Below are 21,698 nucleotides of genomic sequence, written 5' to 3'. Positions count from 1 at the left end.
CTGATTTGGAGAGTCTTACCACAGATCAATTAAATCGGCCTCTGGGGGTGGGGCTCCCAGGGATTGGTAGTTTTACAAAGCTTCCTAGTCGATTCTAATGTGCGTCCACAGGTGAAAATCCCTGAGCTAGCTGATTTGTGCCAGTGCTTCCCGAACTCTAATGTGCATGCAGATCACTCAAGGACTTACTTAAATGTAGATTCTGTTTCAGAAAGTCTGGGATTCTGCCTTTCTAACAAGTTCCAAGGTGAAGCCGATGCCGCTAGTCCAATGATCACACTTTGAATAGCAGGAAGCTAGAGGGCTCTAAGGGCTTCCCTGGTAGCTCAGCTGGTAAAGAATCTGCCTGCAATGCAGGAGACCCTGGTTCGACTCCTGGGTCAGGAAGATCTTCTGGAGAAGGGCTAGGCTACCCACTCCAGTATTCTTGGGCTTCCCAATTCTTGGGCTCCCAATGTGGGAGACCTGGGTTTGATCCCAGGGTTGGGAAGATCCCCAGGAGGATAGCAACCCACTCTAGTATTCTTGCCTGGAGAATCCCCATGTACAGAGGAGCCTGGCGGGCTACAGTCCATGGGATCGCAAAGAGTCGGATGAGACTGAACGACTAAGCACAGCACAGAGGGCTCTATGTATGAATAAAAAGCCTTGGCACCCACCTGAGTGAGCTGGTTCCCTTCCCACCAACCCTGGCCAGGGCTACTGCCAAGCATTAGGGGAGTGGGCAGCCTTCCCCTCTCCCACGGCCCCTTGTGACTCAGGTGAAATGTGCAGATGTGTAAGATCAGGACTTCATTTCTGCCGTCTTCCACCTCCTCCAGGCTCAGGAAGGGCATCCGGATGTGTCTCCCTCTGCTGCCTCCTCCTTGTTCTGCCTCTAGCCATGAGTGACCAGAGGCTACAGTGGTCTTGGAGTGTGTGTTCCTGACATGCAGACCTGATCCTGAAGGGTGGTCCCCCTGCCTGGGGTGGCCTTTTCCCGGGGGGCTGGTAGGAGCAAAAGACAGGGAAGTGGCTGTGGCAGCTGGCTCAGCTGTCCTACCAGCAAAACCATGTCCGTCAAATGCGGCCTGGGCTGGAGTGAAGTTCCTTAGGGCTGTTCTCACTATGTCCCCGGATCACCACTGACCTAGAGATCCAGATCCTTTTCTGGTCTAGCATAGCCCCCTGCCAGAGGGGCTGAGGTACTGCTAGCTGGGCTCTGTGGGAGCAAACACTTTCCAGTACCTCTCAGAGGTCCTCATGATTCCTCTGTCACAGGTTAGAAGGTTATAGTGACGTAAAACACGTGTGCACACAGATGCAGGTGTGGGTACAGACTGAGGTGGCTGAGGGGGAAGTGTATCCAGGTGCATGGTCCCACACTGATCTATGTGGATCACTGACATGAGCAAACTTGGCTACAGTTACTTGCGGAGACAGATACTGGGACGGCAGCAACCAATGCACACGCTCTCAGAAATGCAGAGTGTTCATTCCCACCCCTGCCCTGTTGGCCCAATAAGCCCTTAGGGGCTCCAGAGGCTTCAGAGCCTTTTCTTCTCTGCAACAACTCCTCATTAGTGACCCTTGGGCAGGCTATCTTTTTCCGACCAACTTCCACCTTCCCGCATTCTTCCTTCCCTTGTCTACCCACCTAGGATCTCTGAAATACATTTGTGTCCTTTACCTTATGATTCCTGGCTGCCAGAATCTCATCTTGGATTTCCCTGTGGGAGACCACTGGGGAGAGAGCTCTTCCTGTCTTGGAAAATCCCCACCAGTCTCCTTGGAGGCTCCTGGTTATAGTCTGTAAGGAAGTGGAAGAAATGTGGGGGCAGGAATCCATGGGCAGAGCAGCTCTGCAGAGGCAGCAGCCTCTCTGTGGCCCCAACATCAATGACAGCTCCCATGGGCCCAGCCCCACTGCTCCCTGGCACCATGGGTGGGGAATTGGGCAGTCCCAGGGTTCTGCTGCAGATATTCAGCCTGCCATGGCCAGGAGGGCCTCCACTGTGGCTTTAGTCCACCTGCAAGTCTCCACTGAGGCTAGCAGGGGTACCCCACCCTGTGCCAGGCACTCCCAGGGCAGAGTTGGGAGGCTAACCCAGCCATTGCCCTCCAAGACTCCCATAAGCCAGCACTGTCAGCTGGACAGTCAGCATTGGGTTGTGCCACAAAGAGGCCAAGCCATGGGGGAGGGCTGGAGCAGTCCGGGGAAGCCCCATGGGGATGGAGGCATCCTCGCCTGGACCTTGGTGATGGGGGAGAAGAGCTGCTTTGTTAGAAGGGGTCGGAACCTTGAGTGGGGATCACACTGAGCTTGAACTCTGGCCTCTGCACTACTGCCTTATGGTGTGAGACTTAGAGATGAGCCCTTCCTTTCTGAACCTGTTTGGATGTGTAAAATGAGCACATTAAAATCCGCACAGCTTATGGTGTCTGTTAAATGAGATTTGTTATCAGAATGCTGGGGAATACTAGGTATGATGATAGAAAACAGAATAACGCTGTTGAACATTTTGTATCCCTAGCTGGACCTGGACTGTGGAAGGGGGTGCCTCCCCGGTGGTGGGGGAAGGAGTGGATGAAGACACAGTGGTGGTTTCTTCCCTTGGCAGTATTCCTTGACCCCAGATGTTCCTTAGAGTTGTTGCTGGTGGTGGTCCTGTTCTTGGGCAGAGAATACGGTGTGAGAGAGGTGTCCCACCACATCCAGGGAATAGGGTTTGGGGAGCAGAAAGGAAATCCTAGCTGTGACATGGAGGGAATGCGATAGCCCCTTTGTGCTTCTCTTGTCATTTCCAGATCACCAGAGCTATAGGTGCCTCCCTGCTGGAGGTTCAAGTGTGCATACCCAGGGTGGCTTGCCGTCAGCACCTGCTAACCTTCTTCCTCTGCCTATCTCTCTTCCTCTCATCTGTTTTAGAAGCTGAGGCCAAAAAAGCATGCAGGTGGCTCCGAGCAACAGGCTTCCCTAAGTATGCTCAGCTTTTTGAAGGTAAGGTCACTCAGTGGTTCCCCCTGCCCCACCCCAGAGTTGCCTTATCCCTCCATTTTTCAGTTGGAACATGGGGCCCGTAAGATTTTTTTTCTCCCACCACACAAAAAGCTGTTTATCCTGGCCTGCTCCCATCGTTACAACCTCTGTCCTGTCTTTTCTCCTGCCTGCTTATCAGCTCTCACAAGTTCTGGGGTCTCCCATATGTTAAAGCGCCTTGTCTCAGGCAGGGCCGCTGCGCTGCACAGCTCCTAGGGATAGTATTTATGTAGACGTAACATGGAGGGTGCACTCGGGCAGCCCTGCTTTCACCTCCCCTCCCAACGGCCTTATTTCTCTGCTTTCCGTCATTTTTCTGTTTTTCTCTAGAGTTGTTCATACTTGCTGTTTCTATTCTTCCCACATCCCCACTTGTACCTTGGCTTCATCCCCACCTCACTAACAAAACAGTCCTTGTCAAGTTCACCAGGGACCTACATGTGGTCAAATTCAGTGGTCACTTCTCAGACCTGACTTAATCTCTCAGTAGCATTCAGTGCAGTTGGCCACTCCAGCTCCTGGACTGCCCTCTTCTCCCGGCTTTCTGGCAGCCACTCTCAGTCTCCTTTGCCGGCTCAGCTTCCTCTAACTGCTCTCATTGTTAGAGTGTCCCAGGACTCTGTCCTAGCCCTTCTTCTCTCTGGACATTTATCTCTGAGGAGATCCTTTTCTGAGCACCATGTATATTCTGATGACTCCCCAATGTCTCTCTGTCCAGACCTTAGGCCCAAACTCCAGATTCATCACTTCAACTCTCAATTCAGTATCTTTGCTCAGCTGTCTGACAGCCGTCTCAGATGTTACCACCTGATGGCGCCTCCTCCACCTAAGCCCCGCATCCCGACATCATCCTCTGGTTCTCTTTTCCTTTGTGCCTGTATCTAACCCTTCAGCAAGACCCTGCTCCCTCCAGACTATATCTTGAATTGATCCACTTCATACCACCTTAACTGTCACATTAGTGTGATCTGCTCGCCCAGCCTAGTGCTACAGCCTCCTTTCTACACTCCGTCCGCTACTCTGATGTTCAGCAGCTAGAGTGACCCAGGGAGTGCAGGCCTGATCACAGTATACCCCACTTCACTCTGTCACTCACTCCTCCGTGGGCTTCATGGCACACCCAAAATGAAGTGAGCGGCAACGCTTCGTTCTAGCCGACAAAACTGCATCGCCCAGCTTCCACGTGCTTCTCTCCACTTTGCTCACTACTGTCTGGGCTTCTTTCTACCACTTGCTCACACCAGACTCTCGCCCTCCTTGGAGCCTTAGTTTTGGTCCTGCTGGAGACTTTCTCCCAGACTCTTGGCCCAGTTGACCCCTTCTTGCTCTTCAGGGCTCAGCCTTAGTAAGGCCTCTCTTTACCCTGTCACCCTGGCTCATGTCTTTGCTAGCATTTGTAACAGCATACTTTGTTTCTCTCACATACTGTTCACCATCTGTTGCCCCTGTGAGAGTGCAAACTCCATGAAAGCTTGGATCATTTTTGTCTCATTCACTGTTGTGTCCCCAGTGCCTAGCAGAAAGTTGGTGCTCAATTAACATTAGTAAATGAGTTCATGGGCTTGTTTTACCAGTAGGCAGAGAGGTGTGAGATTTTGCAGGTATTCTCCCCTCTTCCTCTGCTCCTTCCTCTCCCCCTTTCCCTTCTCAAACCCCAGGGAGCAGGTGCTCCTGCTCTGAGCAGAAGGGAAAGGGAGCTATTGTTTGACTGCACAGTGTCCTTGTTCTTTCCCTGGTACCCCTGGTTCACCTTGGGCCAGAGAGGAGGTTCCCCATCTTGAGCAGCCTCCTGCATGGACCTGCCTCACTGACTGATGGGTCCTCTTGTCCAGCTCGACCTTCTGTCTTCTCCTTGATCTTCCCCTTATGGCCAACCGTGAGCTCCCTGGGTCCCTCCTTCACTGCAGCCTTTCTCCTCCTCCTCAGCTCTCGCCTGCCTGGCTCCCTGCTGCCTGCTCCCCCTTCTTCTCACTGCAGGGTCCCTGGCACTGAGTTTCTAACCTGCTGCCCTTGACTCATCTCTGCTTTTCTCTGCCATACAGAAGGTTTGTTTCCTGTGGATATTGGCTCTGTGAAGAAGGACCACAGTTTTTTGGACGAGGACTCTTTGGGGGCCCTGTGCAGGTAGGGGGGCTAAGGGCTAGGCCTGGGAGGTCATGGGCCTGGCTTGGGGCTTCCTCGTGGAAAAAAAGCCATCCTTGCCCCCCTGACAGAGTAACCTGCCTATTAACAAAGCTCATCTGCTGCTCTCATGCTCTTCACTCTTCACTCTGTCTCTGTGCCTGTGATATCCTCACTGCCCACCCCCAGGCACTAGAAAGCCAAGGTCTTTGGCCTTTTATTTCCCTTCAGTTAGAGCCTCCAAACATTCCTCTAATTTGTCCCCCTCTACTTTTTGAGGCCAAACCACGACTTCTTGGATCCATCCTTCTAACTGGCCTTCCTATCTTCCATCTGTGCATTCCCATCCTTGCTCTGATCCAACCCCACAAGAGCCACCAGAGTCAGCTTCCCAGTGAGTGCTCCTCTGCTTGAAATATGTTGCTGTCTGCAGAAAGAAGTCTAAAGCTTTTTTAGCATGATACCTGAGGCCTTTTGCAACATGGCTCTGACCAACCTTATCAGCCTCAGTCCTCCCCTCACACATGCACTGGTCTGTTTACTGACCATTTCCCTCTCTACCTTGTCACAGGCTTTGGTTGAAGACTGGGATAGGAGTCTCTGTCTCTCTGTCGATCCAAATCCCATTTCTGTTCTCCAGCAAGACTTCTCTCTGACTGCACCCCTCTGCCTTCAGGGAAGTTGCTCGTCTCACCCTCTGTGTGCCCTCTATGCCTTCTGTCTGCTCTGTTCTTGAATGTGTCCCATCTCTGTAGTGGTTGTTTTTATTTTTTGTCTCACATCTGTAAGTTCCTAGAAGACAAGAGCCGATAATCTCTACAGCATCATGTCTAGCACTGAAACCTTCATGAACACAGGGACTTGGGAGATGTTTTGATGTCTTGAGAACGTGAAGCAGTGGATGGCATCTTCCTAGTGTCCTAGGCTAGTCCCTGCAGGCTCGGTGGCTTGTGACCCTTGGGTGAACCCTGCTTTGTGTTACTTGCAGGAGGCTGATGACCTTGAACAGTTGTGCCTCGATGAAACTGGAGGTTCATTTTCAATGCAAGCAGGTGAGTTAGGGCAAGGATAGGGTCTGTGGTCTTGTGGCACCATGGCGAACCCAGGACAAACACAAACAACTTATGAAACTAGTCCAGTGTCCTAGGAGGCTGGGCTGTCCAGGGTGGTGCCTTGCTCCAGCCTGGGAGTAGGATGTACGTTTATGAGGCTGCTGGGTTTCGGCTAGCCTGGTCTCAAAGTTGGGGTATGAGAAAAAGTACCCTGACTCATAGCATCACTCAGCCTTATCAGCCCACCACTCCCTCCTGGATTTTCTAATAACTTGACCTAGTGATGGACACCCCTCAGGGAAGTCCATCTGCCTACATGCCTTCTCTGTGATGGCAAAAATTCCTTCACTGGGGGCAGAGACAGAATAATGTGATGGAAAATCATGGCCTATATGATCTTAGAAGATCTTAGAAGTCAGGATGTCCAATCTCACTTCACAAAGTCTTACACTAAGCCTCATTTTCTCCAGCTCTACAATGAATTGAGGGCAGCATTAATACCCTCCAAAAACCTTTCTGACTCTGCTAGTCTGGGATTGCAGGAACTAAGATGGCTCTGGGTCTGCATGTAGCCCTGGAAGGTGGGGAAATGAACCTACCCTTCCCTGGGGTCAGGCTTTATGGGTTTTTCTCTGGAGCTTTTTCCACCAGAGGCCTGCCGTCAACAAGTCGCCAGGGAAACAGGAGACCCTGGGCTCCTAGCCCCAGCTCTGCACTGACTTTTCAGTGACTTTGGACAAAGTTCTTCCCCTCTCTGGTCCTCAGCGTCCCCACTTTGCAAAGTAGAAAACTAGAAAATGTAAAATATCCTTTCTAGCTCTGGCATTCTGGGATTCTTATCTAAGACTATAGCCTCAAGACTCGCTGGGAGGCTGCTGAGGACAGGATGTCAGGGATGCTTGGATTCCAGCCCTGCTGTGTCATTCACTTGAAAGTGAAATTGTTAGTCCCTCAGTCATGTCTGACTCTCTGGAACCCCATGGGCTACAGCCCTTCAGGCTCCTCTGTCCATGGGATTCTCCAGACAAGAATACTGGAGTTGGTTGCCATGACCTTGGGCAAGCAGCTTCTCATTTGTTTAGGTTTCCCTGTCTGTAAAATGGGTAGGGATTTCATTGACCAGATGACCACTGCCCTCCGTCCAGGCTTTCTCCATGACTCCTGGCTTCTTCCGGTACTCCCAGAGTGTCGAGGAGTGCCTCCTACTCTGAGGATGTGTTCTCAGTCAGAGAGCAGGGCCCTTTGCCCCCAAGTCCCCAAAGAGTTTGGAGGCAGAGAGTGGAGCCCAAGAAAGGGCTTGTGGACTGGCTACCCGTGACCCTACCCTGTGATACTCTTCTCAGAATGAAGACTCAGAGGAGGAAGAGCACTGTACCATCAGCAACCACTGGACCTTTGAGCGAGAAAGTAAGCAGTGGTCTCGCATGGGTTCCTCTGACTTGTTGGCCCCACCAAGCCCTGGCCTGCCAGTGACCTCTAGCTGTGAGGGTGTCCTCACTGAGCTTAGTGCCACCTCCCTGCCTGCCATCACTGTGAGCCTACCACCTGAGCCAGCGGATCTGCCCTTGCTAGGTCATTCTTCCAGCCCAAGTCACTGGCCCTTCCTCAGCCCCACTCGGGGCCAGGAGGGCCCCCGGGACAAAACCAAGAAGCACCGTTCCCAGAGCTTCCTCAAGCACCTTGAGTCTCTCAGGCGGAAGGAAAAGGGTGGAGGCCGGCAAGCAGATCTGGAGCACAGCTCAGTCACCTCAGAAAAGGTTGCCAAAGCCTTCTCTTTCCGAAGTCGCCATGGCTTCCTCTATCGGGCCAAGAACCAGGCGGCCACTTCAGCCAGTGGCAGTGGCGCTGAGACTCAGAGGGCCTGGGAGGCCTGGCCTGTGGCCATGTTCCAGCATCCTCCGCGGGCACACCAGGGTGATTGCCTGGTGCATGTGCCCAGAGACCACAAACCAGGCACATTTCCTCGCTCCTTGTCCATTGAGAGCCTGTGCCCAGAGGATGGACACCGCCTGGCAGATTGGCAGCCGGGTAGGCACTGGGGCCATGAAGGGCGCCGGGGCTCCTGTGGCTCCACAGGTAGCCACACCAGCATCTACGACAACATGCCGGAGCTGTATCCAGCTGAGCCTGTACTGGCTGGGGCCGAGGCTGAAGAGGAGGAGGAGGAAGGTGGGGACAGCTACACTCACCTGGATGACATCCTCCAGCACGTGTGGGGGTTGCAGCAGCGGGTAGAACTCTGGTCTCAGGCCATGTGCCCAGACCTGGGGCCTGGAGATAAGGAAGAAGAAGAGGAGGAGGAAGTAGAGGAGGAGGCCACTTCAACAGTAGAAATAGCGACCGATGGAGTGGAAGGCCAGACCGGTGAGGCTCGGACCCAGGGAGAGGCTCCAGCCCTCAGGGAGTCCCTAGCCCTGGGCCAGGTGGATGTGCAACTTGGAGTCCTGGCTCAGCCTCAGACCCCTGCCAAGGCTGAGTTCCTGGCACAGTCAGAGACTGGGGCCCCAGGCTTTGCCCAGGATCATGAGGAGGAGACACATTCAGTGGGGGAACCAACCTCTTCCTCCAGCCTGTCTGTGGAAGAAGGACACGTTTCCGACACTGTGGCCTCCTCCAGTGAGCTGGATAGTAGCGGGAACTCCATGAACGAGGCTGAGGCTACAGGGTCCCCGACTGGACTCCAGACATCAGTATCCCGTGAGCGACGAGATTCAGGTGTCGGGGCCTCACTTACCAGACCCTGCAGGTGGGAGTTCAGGGTAAGGGTGGGCAGGGCTTCGGTTGTCTCTCTTTCTCCCTTCTCCCTTTCCCTCCCCCTCCTCTCATCTCTTCCCTTACCCCTTTTCTCCCCTCCCTTCCTTATCCGCCCTCCATATCCCCCTTTCCCACTGCCAGTTTTTTAGTCACAAGGTGCAGGGGAAAGTTCTTAGGGGCTGAGTGATTGCCTGCCTGCAGCCAGTCCCAGAAGAGAAAAAGAAATTACGGGACTCAGGGATCTAGAATGTAAGCTTTAGGACCTGCCTCTGCTACGGCCTGTGCAAATTGTAGCTCCTTTTGGGCTTTAGGTAGCCCACGTGTAAATCAAGGGCATTGCAGGAGATGGTCTCTGATCCCCAGCTTCACTATTCTGGGTTTTTCAGAGAAGCCCCTCCCCTGCAGTCTTGAATGGAACAGGGGCTCATACTGCTTGCTGGCACTAGATGGGCCCGATCTCTGTACCACCCTCCCTGACAACATCGTGGCCTCTGGGCAGCCCTGGAAATCAAGACTAAGCTTCCTCCACCCTGGAGCCCCGCAGCAGTGCTGACAGTGGTCCCATCTCTTTGTATATATTTTCTTTGGCGGGGGGAGAAAAAGGACCAGAAGAACACAACTTTTCCTAAGGTTTGCTGAAACCTGCTCCTCCAGCCTTCTCTACCCCCTCGCCTCTCACTAGGAAGCTCCGTTGGCACAGCTTTCAGAACTCTCACCGGCCCAGCCTCAACTCAGAGTCACTGGAGATCAACCGGCAGTTTGCCAGCCAGATACACCTCCTGCACAAGGGCTCACTGCTGCGGCTCACCACTTTCATGGAGAAGTACACCATCCCCCACAAACAGGGCTGGGTCTGGTGAGTCCTCCTGGGCCAGAGTGGGCACTGAGCTGCTTATCCAGGTCTTAGATCCCTCCCTGCCCCACTCCAGGGTCCTGGGAGGGTCACCCTCAGAAAGTGGGTCAGGCAGGCGGAGCCCTTATGTCAGTGGACTGGTGGGATGTGCTGGGAAACTGGAGAGGCCAGCATGACTCCAGGTGCCTTATTTTTTTTCTTAATCTCAGTTTTATTTTATTTATTTACTTTACAGTATTGTATTGGTTTTGCCATACATTGACATGAATCCGCCATGGGTGTACATGTGTTCCCCATCCTGAACCCCCCTTCCATGTCCCTCCCCATCCCATCCCTCTGGGTCATCCCAGTGCACCAGCCCTGAGCACCCTGTATCATGCGTCGAACCTGGACTGGCAATTCGTTTCACATGTGATAATTTACGTGTTTCAATGCCATTCTCCCATATCATCCCACCTTCGCCCTCTCCCACAGAGTCCAAAAGACTGTTCTGTACATCTGTGTCTCTTTTGCTGTCTCATATACAGGGTTATCGTTGCCATCTTTCTAAATTCCATATATATGTGTTAGTATACTGTATTGGTGTTTTTCTTTCTGGCTTACTTCACTCTGTATAATAGGCTCCAGTTTCATCCACCTCATTAGAACTGATTCAAATGTATTCTTTTTAATGGCTGAGTAATACTCCATTGTGCATATGTACCACAGCTTTCTTATCCATTCGTCTGCTGATGGACATCTAGGTTGCTTCCATATCCTGGCTATTATAAACAGAGCTGCGATGAACACTGGGGTACACATGTCTCTTTCAATTCTGGTTTCCTCGGTGTATATGCCCAGCAGTGGGATTGCTGGGTCATATGGCAGTTCTATTTCCAGTTATTTAAGGAATCTCCACACTGTTCTCCATAGTGGCTGTACTAGTTTGCATTCCCACCAACAGTGTAAGAGGGTTCCCTTTTCTCCACACCCTCTCCAGCATTTATTGCTTGTAGACTTTTGGATAGCAGCCATTCTGACTGGCGTGAAATGGTACCTCATTGTGGTTTTGATTTGCATTTCTCTGATAATGAGTGATGTTGAGCATCTTTTCATATGTTTGTTAGCCATTCCGGATGCCTTATGTATGTCTGTGGGAGATGCACGTGGGATTTACATGAGTGTGTGCCATGAATGAGGAGGGGGTGAAGGGGGACCCCAGGCCCCCCAGCTATACCTCTTCTATCTCAATTTCCGTGCTGCCACCAAGGAGATTGTCCTGAAATGCAGCTTTGGTGGTCATTTTCCTGACAAAACCCTCCTGTGTCAAAGAATAAGGTCTGGCTTCCTTCCCATCATGATCCTTTCACATTTCAACCCTGCCTCATCTGTCAGGGTCTTTATTCTACCACGCCCAAACACCACCACCATTCAGGCCAGCAGACCAGTCACCCTTCTCTGAATGTAGAATTTGGTTCCTGCCTCTTTACCTTTGACCATGCTCTTCTGTCTGCCTGGAATGTCTTTTTCCCCCATTTCTCCTCTGGGACAATGCCTACCTATCCCTCAAGAACTGGCTGAATTTCTACCTTCCCTCTGAAGCCTTCCCTGACCTGCTAGGTATAGTTACCCTCCCTTGTGGGTCTTCCTTAAGTTCTTGGCTCACTTCTGGCCATGTGTATTGTCACTGCCTGTCAATGCAGTCATCTCCTTGACCAGACTGAGAGCTCCCTGTGTTCCTCTGGGACTCCCTAGGACTGGGCCTAGAATGGGTGCTCGATGAATGTTGACTCTGGGCAGATGGCATGTTTCTTACCCCACCTGAGTTCCCAAGACTAGAGACAGTCTCCAAGCTGTGTCTGGGCCTACCCTGTCCCCATTCCTGATCTTTTATCTCTCCCTTGAATAGGTCAGTCCCCAAGTTCATGAAGAGGAACAAGACACCAGACTACAGGGGCCAGCAGGTATTTGGGGTGCCACCCCTCGTTCATGTGCAGCGCACAGGCCAGCCACTGCCCCAGAGCATTCAGCAAGCCATGCGCTACCTGCGTAGCCAGTGCCTGGACCAGGTGAGGCCTTCCAGGGAGCATGAGGAGAGATGGCAATGGGAAAGAAGTCCAAGGCTGAGGGATCGGGGAGGGAAGCCACTCTGGCCTTCCCCCTGGGTCGGGCTGGCCCAACGGAGACTTTTTCTATATTCATGAAGGCCAAAGAAGGATGGACCCAAGCTCCCTTTCACCTGGCTCTGTGCCAGCTTTTTCTCGCCCAAGTGCAGTAGCCCCCATCTACCAGGAGCCTGCCTTAGCCTAGGACCTTGTTTTCCTACTCATCTCCTTTAAGGCCATCTCTCTCCTTGGACCCAAAGCTATAAAAACCCATCTTTTTGATTTTTCCACTTTTCTCCTACCCTGCCTAGCAGGAAGCTTGCCAGGCTTGGGGGTCTCTGGGGTGGCCTACACTCCTGATACCCAGTCTATGGCTGGCCTCACAGTCTCCTTCCCTCCCCTCCATGGGCCAGGTGGGCATCTTCCGCAAGTCTGGAGTGAAGTCCAGGATCCAGACCCTGCGTCAAATGAATGAGACCTCCCCTGACAACGTCTGCTATGAGGGCCAGTCAGCCTATGATGTGGCTGACTTACTGAAGCAGTATTTCCGGGACCTGCCCGAGCCCATCTTCACCAGCAAGCTTACTACCACTTTCCTGCAGATCTACCAGCGTGAGTCACCCACCTATCCCCAGTAACTTGCCAGGTTCTCAGCCTTCCTGAATCCTAGGGTTTGTGGAAGATAAACCTTGTGCAGGCAAGTATAGCCATGCCCATGAGCTCAGTGAAAGATTTTCTATGCCGAGTTGTAAGGTTGTTAAAGACCACATTGTATTCCCCAAACCCATTATATGGAAGGATAGACTGAGGCCCTGAAGAAAGGCAGGGACTTCCACAAGGGTACACTTCACATTAGAGCCAGGCTTGATCTAGCACCCAGAGACCCCCCCCCCCCCCCCCCGCCAAGAGTCCACCTTCCCCCTCACCAATTTCACTTTGGGATTGCTGTGCCTTCTGCATTCTGCAGAGGCTCTTGGGGAATAAGGAAGCCCTTCTGTCATGCCTTCCTCACAGTCCTCCCCAAGGATCAGTGGTTGGCAGCCACACAAGCCGCCACCTTGCTGCTCCCCGATGAGAACCGAGAGGTACTACAGACCCTGCTCTATTTCCTAAGTGACATTGCCTCTGCTGAGGAGAACCAGATGACAGCCGGTAACTTGGCAGTGTGCCTGGCACCTTCTATCTTCCACCTCAACGTCTCCAAGAAGGATAACCCCTCACCCAGGTGAAACAGGGCAGGGCATGGCAGGGAGGGTTCGGGGCTCATTGGCTTTTTGGCCCTGGTTGGCTGGCACGGCAGTTCCCAGGCATCACCACAAGGGGTCAGTCTGACTCTTCAGGGGCCTGGGGCTGGTTGGACGCTGTGAAGCAGGGGCTTGGAAAGGGCAGCAGATTGTTTTGTGTTCAGGACTGGCAAGCAAGCTTCTGGGGAGCTTGTCTTGTGCCCTTATGCCATCTTCTCTTCCTGGCCCTCTCTTCCTGGCCCTTCCCTCCAGGATCAAGAGCAAACGCAGCCTAGTTGGCCGGCCAGGCCCTAGGGACTTGAGTGAGAACATGGCTGCCACCCAGGGCTTATCACACATGATCAGTGACTGCAAGAAACTTTTCCAGGTGAGCCACTCTAGGCCATGGTGCCTACTTCCCAGACCCAGTAGAACCAACATACCTGACCTTTGCACCCTAAATCAGGGATAGGGCCGATCTTGACCACATATGCCTCAATCTCCTACTTTCAGCTCTTCCCCTGTAGTTTTTCATCTACCACCCTGCAGCAGCCAGACCTCTGCTCCCTTAAAATGAACCTGGCAGACCCCACAGGCTCTAGGACCAGGGGTCCCTGACCCTCTGCCACTCCCCCTGGCCCCCAACCCAGTCTGTGTATGCCCTCCCAGGTGCCCCAAGACATGGTGCTGCAACTGTGTGGCTCCTACAGTGCGGCTGAACTCAGCCCTCCAGGCCCAGCCCTGGCTGAACTGCGGCAGGCCCGGGCTGCTGGTGTAAGCCTGAGCCTCTATATGGAAGAGAGCATCCAGGAGCTGCTGCACAATGCTGCTGAGCGCTTCAAGGGCTGGATGAGCATGCCGGGGCCCCAGCACACGGAGCTGGCTTGCAAGAAGGTGAGGACCTTGCTGCCCAGGCCGGCCATGGGACCAAGAGGGGGCAGAGCACAGGCTGTGTGCAAGGATCCCCAAGGAAGGAGCTGCCCCGCCTCTCACTGTGCTTCTGCATGGAGAATGGAGAATGGCAGGCAGCAGAGCAAGCACCGTAAGGAAGTGAGAAGCAAGCGACACCAGGGCTCTGTCTTGGGGAGCACCTGCTGGCATTACCTTCCCGAAGGCCTGCTCCAGACAGGTCACTGCTTTTAGGGCCTCACTCCCATCCCTCCCTGCACCGCAGTCATGCTGAGCTCCTTGCATTTCCACCTTTGTGCTTCTTACCGCTGCTGTTCTTCTGCCAGGACGGGCCTGCCCCAAGCATTATATTTCCCCAGCCATTTTCAGCCCCAACTTGATGTGCCCCCTCCTCTGTTCAAAGGCTCCAGTCATGCCCCAGGCTGGAGGTAACTTCTCTCTGTCCTTCTTGACATGAGCCATGTTCCTTCTCCAATTCGAAGTAAGGCTACAAGTCCGAGGTTTGCCATGGTCATAGTAAAAACCCCCTCACAGGATCAGGGTAAGAGGCTTGTACAGGGCCTGGCACATGCAAAAGGCACCAGGAGTGGCAGCTTTTGTTGCTTTGCACGTGCTCCACTTTCCATGGTAGGTGGAGGAGTTCATTGAGGATGACCATCATCATTGGTTCCAGAAATTCCAAGCACTGTGCCCATTGCTTGGTAGAGCCTAGTAGGCCTGGGAGAATATGTGTCCTGTCATCTTTTTGTGCTCTTGAGCAGGCAGAGGAGCAGAAATCTGAAAAGGAGGAAGAGGACAGGAAACACAGGGCTGGTCTGTCTGGATCTGGCTGGAGTTAGCAGAGTAGCCCTGCAGCCTTCCCTTGTTGGGGGCTGGAGTGAGGGCAGGCCGGTGCCCAGGGGTGGAGTGGGAGTTCTTCAGGCCTGACAGCTGCCCCTGTCCCCACTCTTGTTGCTCACAGGCACCAGACGGGCACCCGCTGCGCGTGTGGAAGGCATCCACAGAAGTGGCAGCCCCTCCAGCCGTGGTGCTACACCGTGTCCTGCGGGAGAGGGCCCTCTGGGATGAGGATCTTCTGCGGGCCCAGGTGTTGGAAGCCCTGATGCCGGGTGTGGAGCTGTACCACTATGTCACTGACAGCATGGCACCCCATCCCTGCCGCGACTTTGTGGTGCTCCGGTGAGGGGCATGAGCTGTCACTCTTGTGTGCTTGGGGGACTGGGGAGGTGGGGAGGAAACCAGTGCCAGGAAGCTGAATGTGTGCATCCCTTCCCCACAGGATGTGGCGCTCTGACCTGCCCCGTGGGGGTTGCCTCCTCGTGTCTCAGTCCCTGGATCCTGAGCAGCCTGTGCCGGAGTCGGGGGTGCGGGCTCTGATGCTCACGTCCCAGTACCTCATGGAACCCTGCGGCCTGGGCCGCTCCCGGCTCACTCACATCTGCCGTGCTGACCTCAGGTACAAAGCCCCCTCAGCCCTGGTGTCCCCTGCCCCTGCCCCGCCCCATGCCCCTGATCCTAGGAGGCAAGTCCTATCTTCCTTGTCCCTGGAAGGGGCTCAAAGGAAGAACCCACAACTCATGCCTTCCTGCTTCTACCTCCTCAGGGGCCGTTCTCCTGACTGGTACAACAAAGTCTTCGGACACCTGTGCGCCATGGAGGTGGCAAAGATCCGGGATTCCTTCCCGACCCTGCAGGCAGCTGGCCCTGAGACAAAGTTGTGAGCCTCAGCCTGATCCCAGAGTGCCACTGCTCAAGCCCCCTGGCACAAAGGCAGTGAGGGGGGGATGAGAGCAGAGAGCTCCCAGATGGATGCTGCTCCTAAGGGTAGAGGCAAGGCCATGCAGTCCCCCTTACTTCCTGAAGTTCCTCCATATGCACAAGGGAGGAAAAGAGAATTTCAGTGTCTGCTCTCCATTCCACCTCCACCCCTGAACTTGTGTTCTGCCCTTCTGAGAGAAAGGAGTCATTTTCAGAGCAGGAAGACAGCTACTGCCCTCTGGGTCCATGGGGCGACCAGTCAGTCTAAAGTCTTCTCAGCTCTCCTGCCTGTGGGTTGAGGAGGCAGAGAGCAGTGTGTGCTCCCAGCTCTCTGCTATTCCGAGAGGTTAAGTCATCCTGTTTGCTGCTAGGGTCCTTTTGAGGTTGGACAGGAGGTTCTGGCCTTGCCTTTGGGCCCAGCACTGATCCTGAACTGGCTTTTGCAGAGAAATTGAACTGGAGTGGACAGGCACAGGGGCAGAGCACAGCACAGCCCCAACCACCATGAGCTGTTTGATTTGTGTAAATAAGATGCTGATTTTCAGGAGGCTGATTTAAGGAGGGGGCAACGATGGGTCTTAGTAGGTGACATGACGATTTGGGTTAGCTTGGGATGTGAGAGTGGGGAGAACCTTCCTTTATCAGATCTCAAGAGACCAATGAACCAGGCTCCCCTGACTTGGGCCCACACTTTATCTGCCTCCCTAGGGCCCCACGTAGCCGTGGCCATGCACTGCCATGTCTAGTGAGTAAGCAGACACCGCACAGGCTGAATAAAAGCAGATGGTGGCGAGGAGACACTCTCTGTGTTTGTATCACTTTTTCTGCTCTTCTTGCCTGTGGTAGCAGGCTGATATGACAGCCCCTCCCTCCAGCAGAGACCTGGCCCCTGGTTCAAGCAGCCAGCCCGTCAGATGGAAGGGCTTAGTGTCATCTCAGCCCACTGGGACTTGATCCAAACCTGACCTATCCCACCTACCAGTCATGTTGGTTCACATGCGGAGTCAAATGCCAAACGCCAACTGGTGCTTTGTTATTTTTGGCTGAATAAACTGGAGTGGGATGGTTCCAGCCAACTAGTTGTAATGTTTAAACCTATCTATTTTATTTGTACCTATAAATACTGTACAGTCAGTATTGTATCAATATTAAAAATGTGTTATGTACATATAGATAAATATATATATATATATATATATTATACAGTCACATCTATCTATATATACACACACATATTCTATCATGAGTGTACCATAATTTGTGGGTGGGGGCAGAGGTCTAGCAAGCCTTGGGCGGCAGGGCACTTGAGATGAGACAGGGGAGGTGGAGAGCACAATCCATGTGATACCCCCCAGTGCAACAATAAAGCATTCCTAGAGATGCACTCTATCTGTGTGGTTGTCTTTGCGGAGGTGATTGACCAGGGACAAGGGACAAGTTACGATGCAGGTTCAGTTCAACTTCAGGTTCAGATGTTGTGAACATTAACACAGGACACCAGGGGAGGCCGCAGGAAAAATGGGGAAAGGCTTCAGTCTTTCTCTTTGGGAGTTTATTGGGGCTGGGGGGAGGTAGGATTCCAAGAAGTCAGGGCTTCAGTAGAAGCCACAAACCCTATTCCCTGACTTGACCAGGTTCCCTATCTGAGCAGCTCCTAAGCATGACCTCATGCATACTAATGATAGCCCTATGGAGGGATGCCTTTGGCTATGCTGTCCTTTCTTCCTCTGTTGCGCACAGCTCAAGCTGATGGATAGAGTTATGACCCAGTCTCAGGAAGCTTGGGGACCCTGTTCTACCCACAAGACATGTCTCAGTGCCTCAGGGCAGCCCCTGATTTGGCTCCAGTGACCAGCAAAGAGAGGCCTCCTCATATTGACTTCCTGTAGGAAGCACTTTTTTGGTCACATTGCTGTAGCCATAAAATTTCCAAGCTCTGAGGGGCAGCTGGAGAGAGTATAGACTTTCCAACCAGTCTATTTGCACCCTTTGAGTACTGTTGAGCAGCCTGGAGAAAACAAGTCCTGCTCGCTCGCTCTCGCTCTCTCTCTCACTCTCTCTCTCTCTCTCTCTTAGAACCTCGGCTTCCTCTTGGGCCAAACAGGCCAGTGATCACCTCATCACAAGTCTGACTTGGTAAATGTTCAACATGGCCATCCCAGTCTGTACCTCTACCCTGCCTGAACAGATCAGGGTACTTTTCAAGTCCCTTTCTCTGTCACCTTCTTCCAATCTCTTCTGGGTTCAGCCATACATACATGTCATTGGCCTTTCCTCACTGCTGCTGCCTAGGGGTCTTGCCTAGACCTGGAAGAGAGTAGAGCAGAGGGCCTGTTAGCCCCTTGACTTTGGGAAAACAATGAAGGCAACCCAGGTATGATGGTAGGATAGGAAATCACTCAAGCAGCTCTGGTGTTAGGCAACACTGGTGTGAAGCCCAAGCCAGTACTTTTCCAGGCAGGCAGCTAGGGGACCTTCTGGCACAGTGCTGCCCCACTTGGTCATGGAAGGAGGCATGGTGATGGTAACAGAGAATGAGGTAGAGCATGCTGTTCATGGGTGGCATGAAATTGACCTCCCAGGTGATGGCCAATAGGAGACAGAAAAGAGTTACAGAGGAGGCTCTTAGAAGGGCCAGAGAATTCTAGTCTTTCAGCTCTGGACTCTGAGGCCCTGGACCAGTTGCCTGGCGTGGCTCCTCCATGTTTGTCTTTCTGAGAGAGGTAGTACCAAGCAGGGGAGCTTCTCTGGGCCTTAGTGTTATTCCCCTGCGTAAAGCAGAGGCTTCCATTCCTCCATCCCTGCGTCTCTGCCTGGCCCACCATGCAGTCTGTGAATGGACTGCCATAGCTTATAGACGTGGGAGTAGATGTCATGATGATGAGGGTCACCCAGGCCGCTCCCACACATGGCAGGCACCACTCATGGCCATTTGTAACCCTCAGTCTTATATCTTGATTCACCTTGAGTTGGCCTTGCCCTGTTGCCAGAGAATTTTCATCTTCAAATTCCCAACCCATATAGTTTCCCACATCCACTACTTCAATGAAACCAGACTGTGGGTGAATCCCGCATGGGAACTGGACAATCTATCTGCGAGCATCAATTTGTTATTTTCTAGTCTCCAGTACCCTGTTGCCAGAGTGGCTGAGGGTAGATGGTAGACAAACCCAGACAAGATCTATCATCACCGGGTTCTGTGACTTTAAGTGGCATGTGAAACCTTTCTGATTTGGTTTTTCTCACAGAAGACAAGGCTAATGATTGTTTGTGTCTTGTAAGGTTGTTGTCATATTTAAATAAACCAATGATTGTGAATATGGCTACACAGTGCCTAGGACATGGCAGACATGAATAAATCATAGTCTCCCCTGTCCTGCCTCCTCCCTGCCAATCAGCCTCTATGGAGGGCTTGGGCCTGGGTGTTTGGCTGGGTGGGGGTGGGCTACATATGTATATCATTTCCTGACTTGCACCAAAGCCCCACCTACCCTTTTGACTCTCAGACCCCCACAACCTTGGCTTTCACCATTCTGGACACAGCTACCTCTTCACCAGGCCCTAAATATCCTGGTGATCTCTTTGTGTCCTAACCACTGATTGGTTTTCACCCTACTTCCTCCTGAAGAAGTTGGCCCCATGGGCTGATCTTCCTGCTTATCCTTCCATGCCCTCCTTTCTTATCCTGTCCTCTCTGTCTCACCTTGTTCATTAGGGACCTCGCTGACATCCATTGTTTCAGTTTAAACCTCTGTGCAGATGCCCCTACCATCATGACTGACAGCTCCATCACTTCTTTTGGCTCTGGCCAATATTTCCCACTGTATAAATGGACCTTTCCACCTGGAGGCCCCACCTGCATATGAAACTTAACAGGCTCAAGCCAAACTCACCATCTTCCCACACACAGTCTGCTCCTTGCTTCCTGCTCTGTCTCAACTTGTGGTGATGTCTCTTCCTGGCTGCCCAGCTCAGATCCCCACATCAGCCATGATCCCTCCTTCTTTCTCAACCAATGCATCCATCCATACATTCATTCAACTTCTTATCCATTCTGCCATTCGACATGTAGTTGTGGAATGTCAGTTAAGATTCTCACCTGCCTTTAGTGCCCATTCTAGTAGATGGATGGGTGGAGGGAGGTGGACAAGCTAACTTCAGCTATGATAATGGTGATGAAGGCATTAAAACCTGCTGAGGTAATAGTGACTGAGCACTTACTCCAATAGGGTGGTCACAGAGGGCCTTTTTGAGCAGGTGATATGGAAACCAAGACCTGAGGAGAAGGAATGGGCCATGCAAAGATTTAGGGTAAAGAGTTATGGGCAGAAGAAATACAGAGCAAGTACCATGACTTTAAGGTGGAGACAGAGTTGACATTCCCAGGTCAGGGTGGCTGGGGTGCAGGGAGTGGGGGAAAGTGGGAGAAGGTGGGGTCAAAGATGTAGGGCCAGATCACGTGGGCCTAATGAGGAAATAGCCACATCTGGTTGAGTCTTGCTGCAAGCCGTCCCCCTTTCAGCCCCTGCCCCAGTGTCTGCAACAACCCAATTCACTGTGCATTTCTTTCTACATGGATATTCAGCAGAGGTCCTTACCTCCTGTCTCTCCTCTTGCACCCTTTTCCACCTATACCTAGTACTAGGTTAATCTTTCTAAAGTCGAGTGTCTTTCTGACTCAAAAACTGTCAGTGCCTCCACTTTCCTTCCCCCTCCAGTTGACTACTAAACTATGGCATTCAGGACCCCACAATGCAGCCTTGATCTGTCCACCAAGTTTCTTCCCCCTTCACTTCTGTTCTCCAGCCATGTCCTGGGCATGCTCCTTTAGTTCCTTTATGTAGGACTATCTTGGACTCAGTAGACCCAGGTTCAAGTCTCATCTCTGCCAGTTCTTAGCTGTGGGGCTGTGGACAAATCATTTAATCTTTTGGGGCCCCAGTTTCCCTGTACATAACTAAAATGAGCTTCAGAGAGATGTGTGAACTACTTAGCAAGGTAGGTTGATTATTGCAAGGTACTCTCACCCTCCAGCCTCACCAGTCTGGCAACACTCAGGCCCAATATGTCTCTACAATAAAGTCATTCCCAGAACTTCTAGCAAGGTTTGTTCTGTCCCTCCTCTGAGTTGCCATTGCCCTTTGCATCTAAGACCTCCATCTTGCTGATGCCTCATCTTAGGATTCTTTGGGCACCAGTCACATTGCCAGTATCCCCATTAGTTTGGGAGCACCTGGGATCCAGATCCTGGTGAGATTCCTCTCTGAGTCCTTCATAGTGCCCAGCTTGAGGAGGCTGGGAGGTCCAGGGAAGACATCTGGAGACACAGAAGTGGGATCAAGTCCTGGTTCTGCCACTTGTTAGCAGTGTGAACTTGACTCTGAGCCTTATCTGTAAAATGGGTTCAGGAATGCCTACCTCTCTACGGTGTTGCAAGGAACCCACATATCCAGTACAGTGCCCAGTATAGTCCTAGGCAGAAAGGGACCACCTCCCTGTGTTTCCTGTGTAGGCTCCTTTACTCCAAGCCCTTGCTGTCCAAGTCCCACTCCCTGCAACTTGGTTTGCCCTCTTCTATCCTCTCTGTTTACACCCTTCCAGGCTCAGCTAGCCTCCCCCACCCAGCCTGCCTCTGAGCTCATGAAGTATTTTTTTGAGTGGAATTTTTATCACATAAAACTGACCTCAAATGTACAAGCTCATCTCTTCGTCTAGGCTATGACATCCAGGACGGGGCCAAGTGAGAGGCGTCTCTGTAGTTCCAGTGGCCAGCACCGGGTCTGGTCTAGAAGAGCCAACATCAGGGAGCTCAGGGAGTGTGTACTGAATGCAACTGAATGTGTGTAGGAGCAGGGAGACATGAAAGAACATGAAATTGGGGTTGTGGGAATGGCAAGGGGCCCTGGAGCTCGAAGGAACCCGGGG

General features: G+C 52.5%; 1 protein-coding gene across 5 annotated transcripts in view; it reads left to right on the top strand.

The window, feature by feature from the left end:
- Positions 1–17,162, top strand: part of STARD8 (StAR related lipid transfer domain containing 8) — an 81,928-nt gene extending 64,766 nt beyond the window's left edge. For 2 of the 5 annotated variants that reach the window (XM_055563970.1, XM_055563971.1), the window contains 13 exons: positions 2,909–2,980; positions 5,062–5,143; positions 6,129–6,192; positions 7,536–8,938; positions 9,629–9,802; positions 11,688–11,847; positions 12,297–12,495; positions 12,898–13,108; positions 13,380–13,494; positions 13,776–14,000; positions 14,977–15,194; positions 15,295–15,471; positions 15,619–17,162. In XM_055563970.1, the coding sequence (XP_055419945.1) occupies positions 2,909–2,980; positions 5,062–5,143; positions 6,129–6,192; positions 7,536–8,938; positions 9,629–9,802; positions 11,688–11,847; positions 12,297–12,495; positions 12,898–13,108; positions 13,380–13,494; positions 13,776–14,000; positions 14,977–15,194; positions 15,295–15,471; positions 15,619–15,736 (3,218 nt within the window). In that variant the 3' untranslated portion in view covers positions 15,737–17,162. Of the gene's footprint in view, positions 1–2,908; positions 2,981–5,061; positions 5,144–6,128; positions 6,193–7,535; positions 8,939–9,628; positions 9,803–11,687; positions 11,848–12,296; positions 12,496–12,897; positions 13,109–13,379; positions 13,495–13,775; positions 14,001–14,976; positions 15,195–15,294; positions 15,472–15,618 lie in introns of those variants that run through there. The other 3 variants (XM_055563972.1, XM_055563974.1, XM_055563973.1) reach the window with 3 other exon arrangements.
- Positions 17,163–21,698: the final 4,536 nt, after the last annotated feature.

The sequence above is a fragment of the Bubalus kerabau genome, chromosome X (assembly GCF_029407905.1).
Source record: "Bubalus kerabau isolate K-KA32 ecotype Philippines breed swamp buffalo chromosome X, PCC_UOA_SB_1v2, whole genome shotgun sequence".
Lineage (NCBI taxonomy): Eukaryota > Metazoa > Chordata > Mammalia > Artiodactyla > Bovidae > Bubalus > Bubalus kerabau.
Note: the sequence above shows the minus strand (reverse complement) of the source record. Positions and strands in the feature narration are given on the sequence as shown.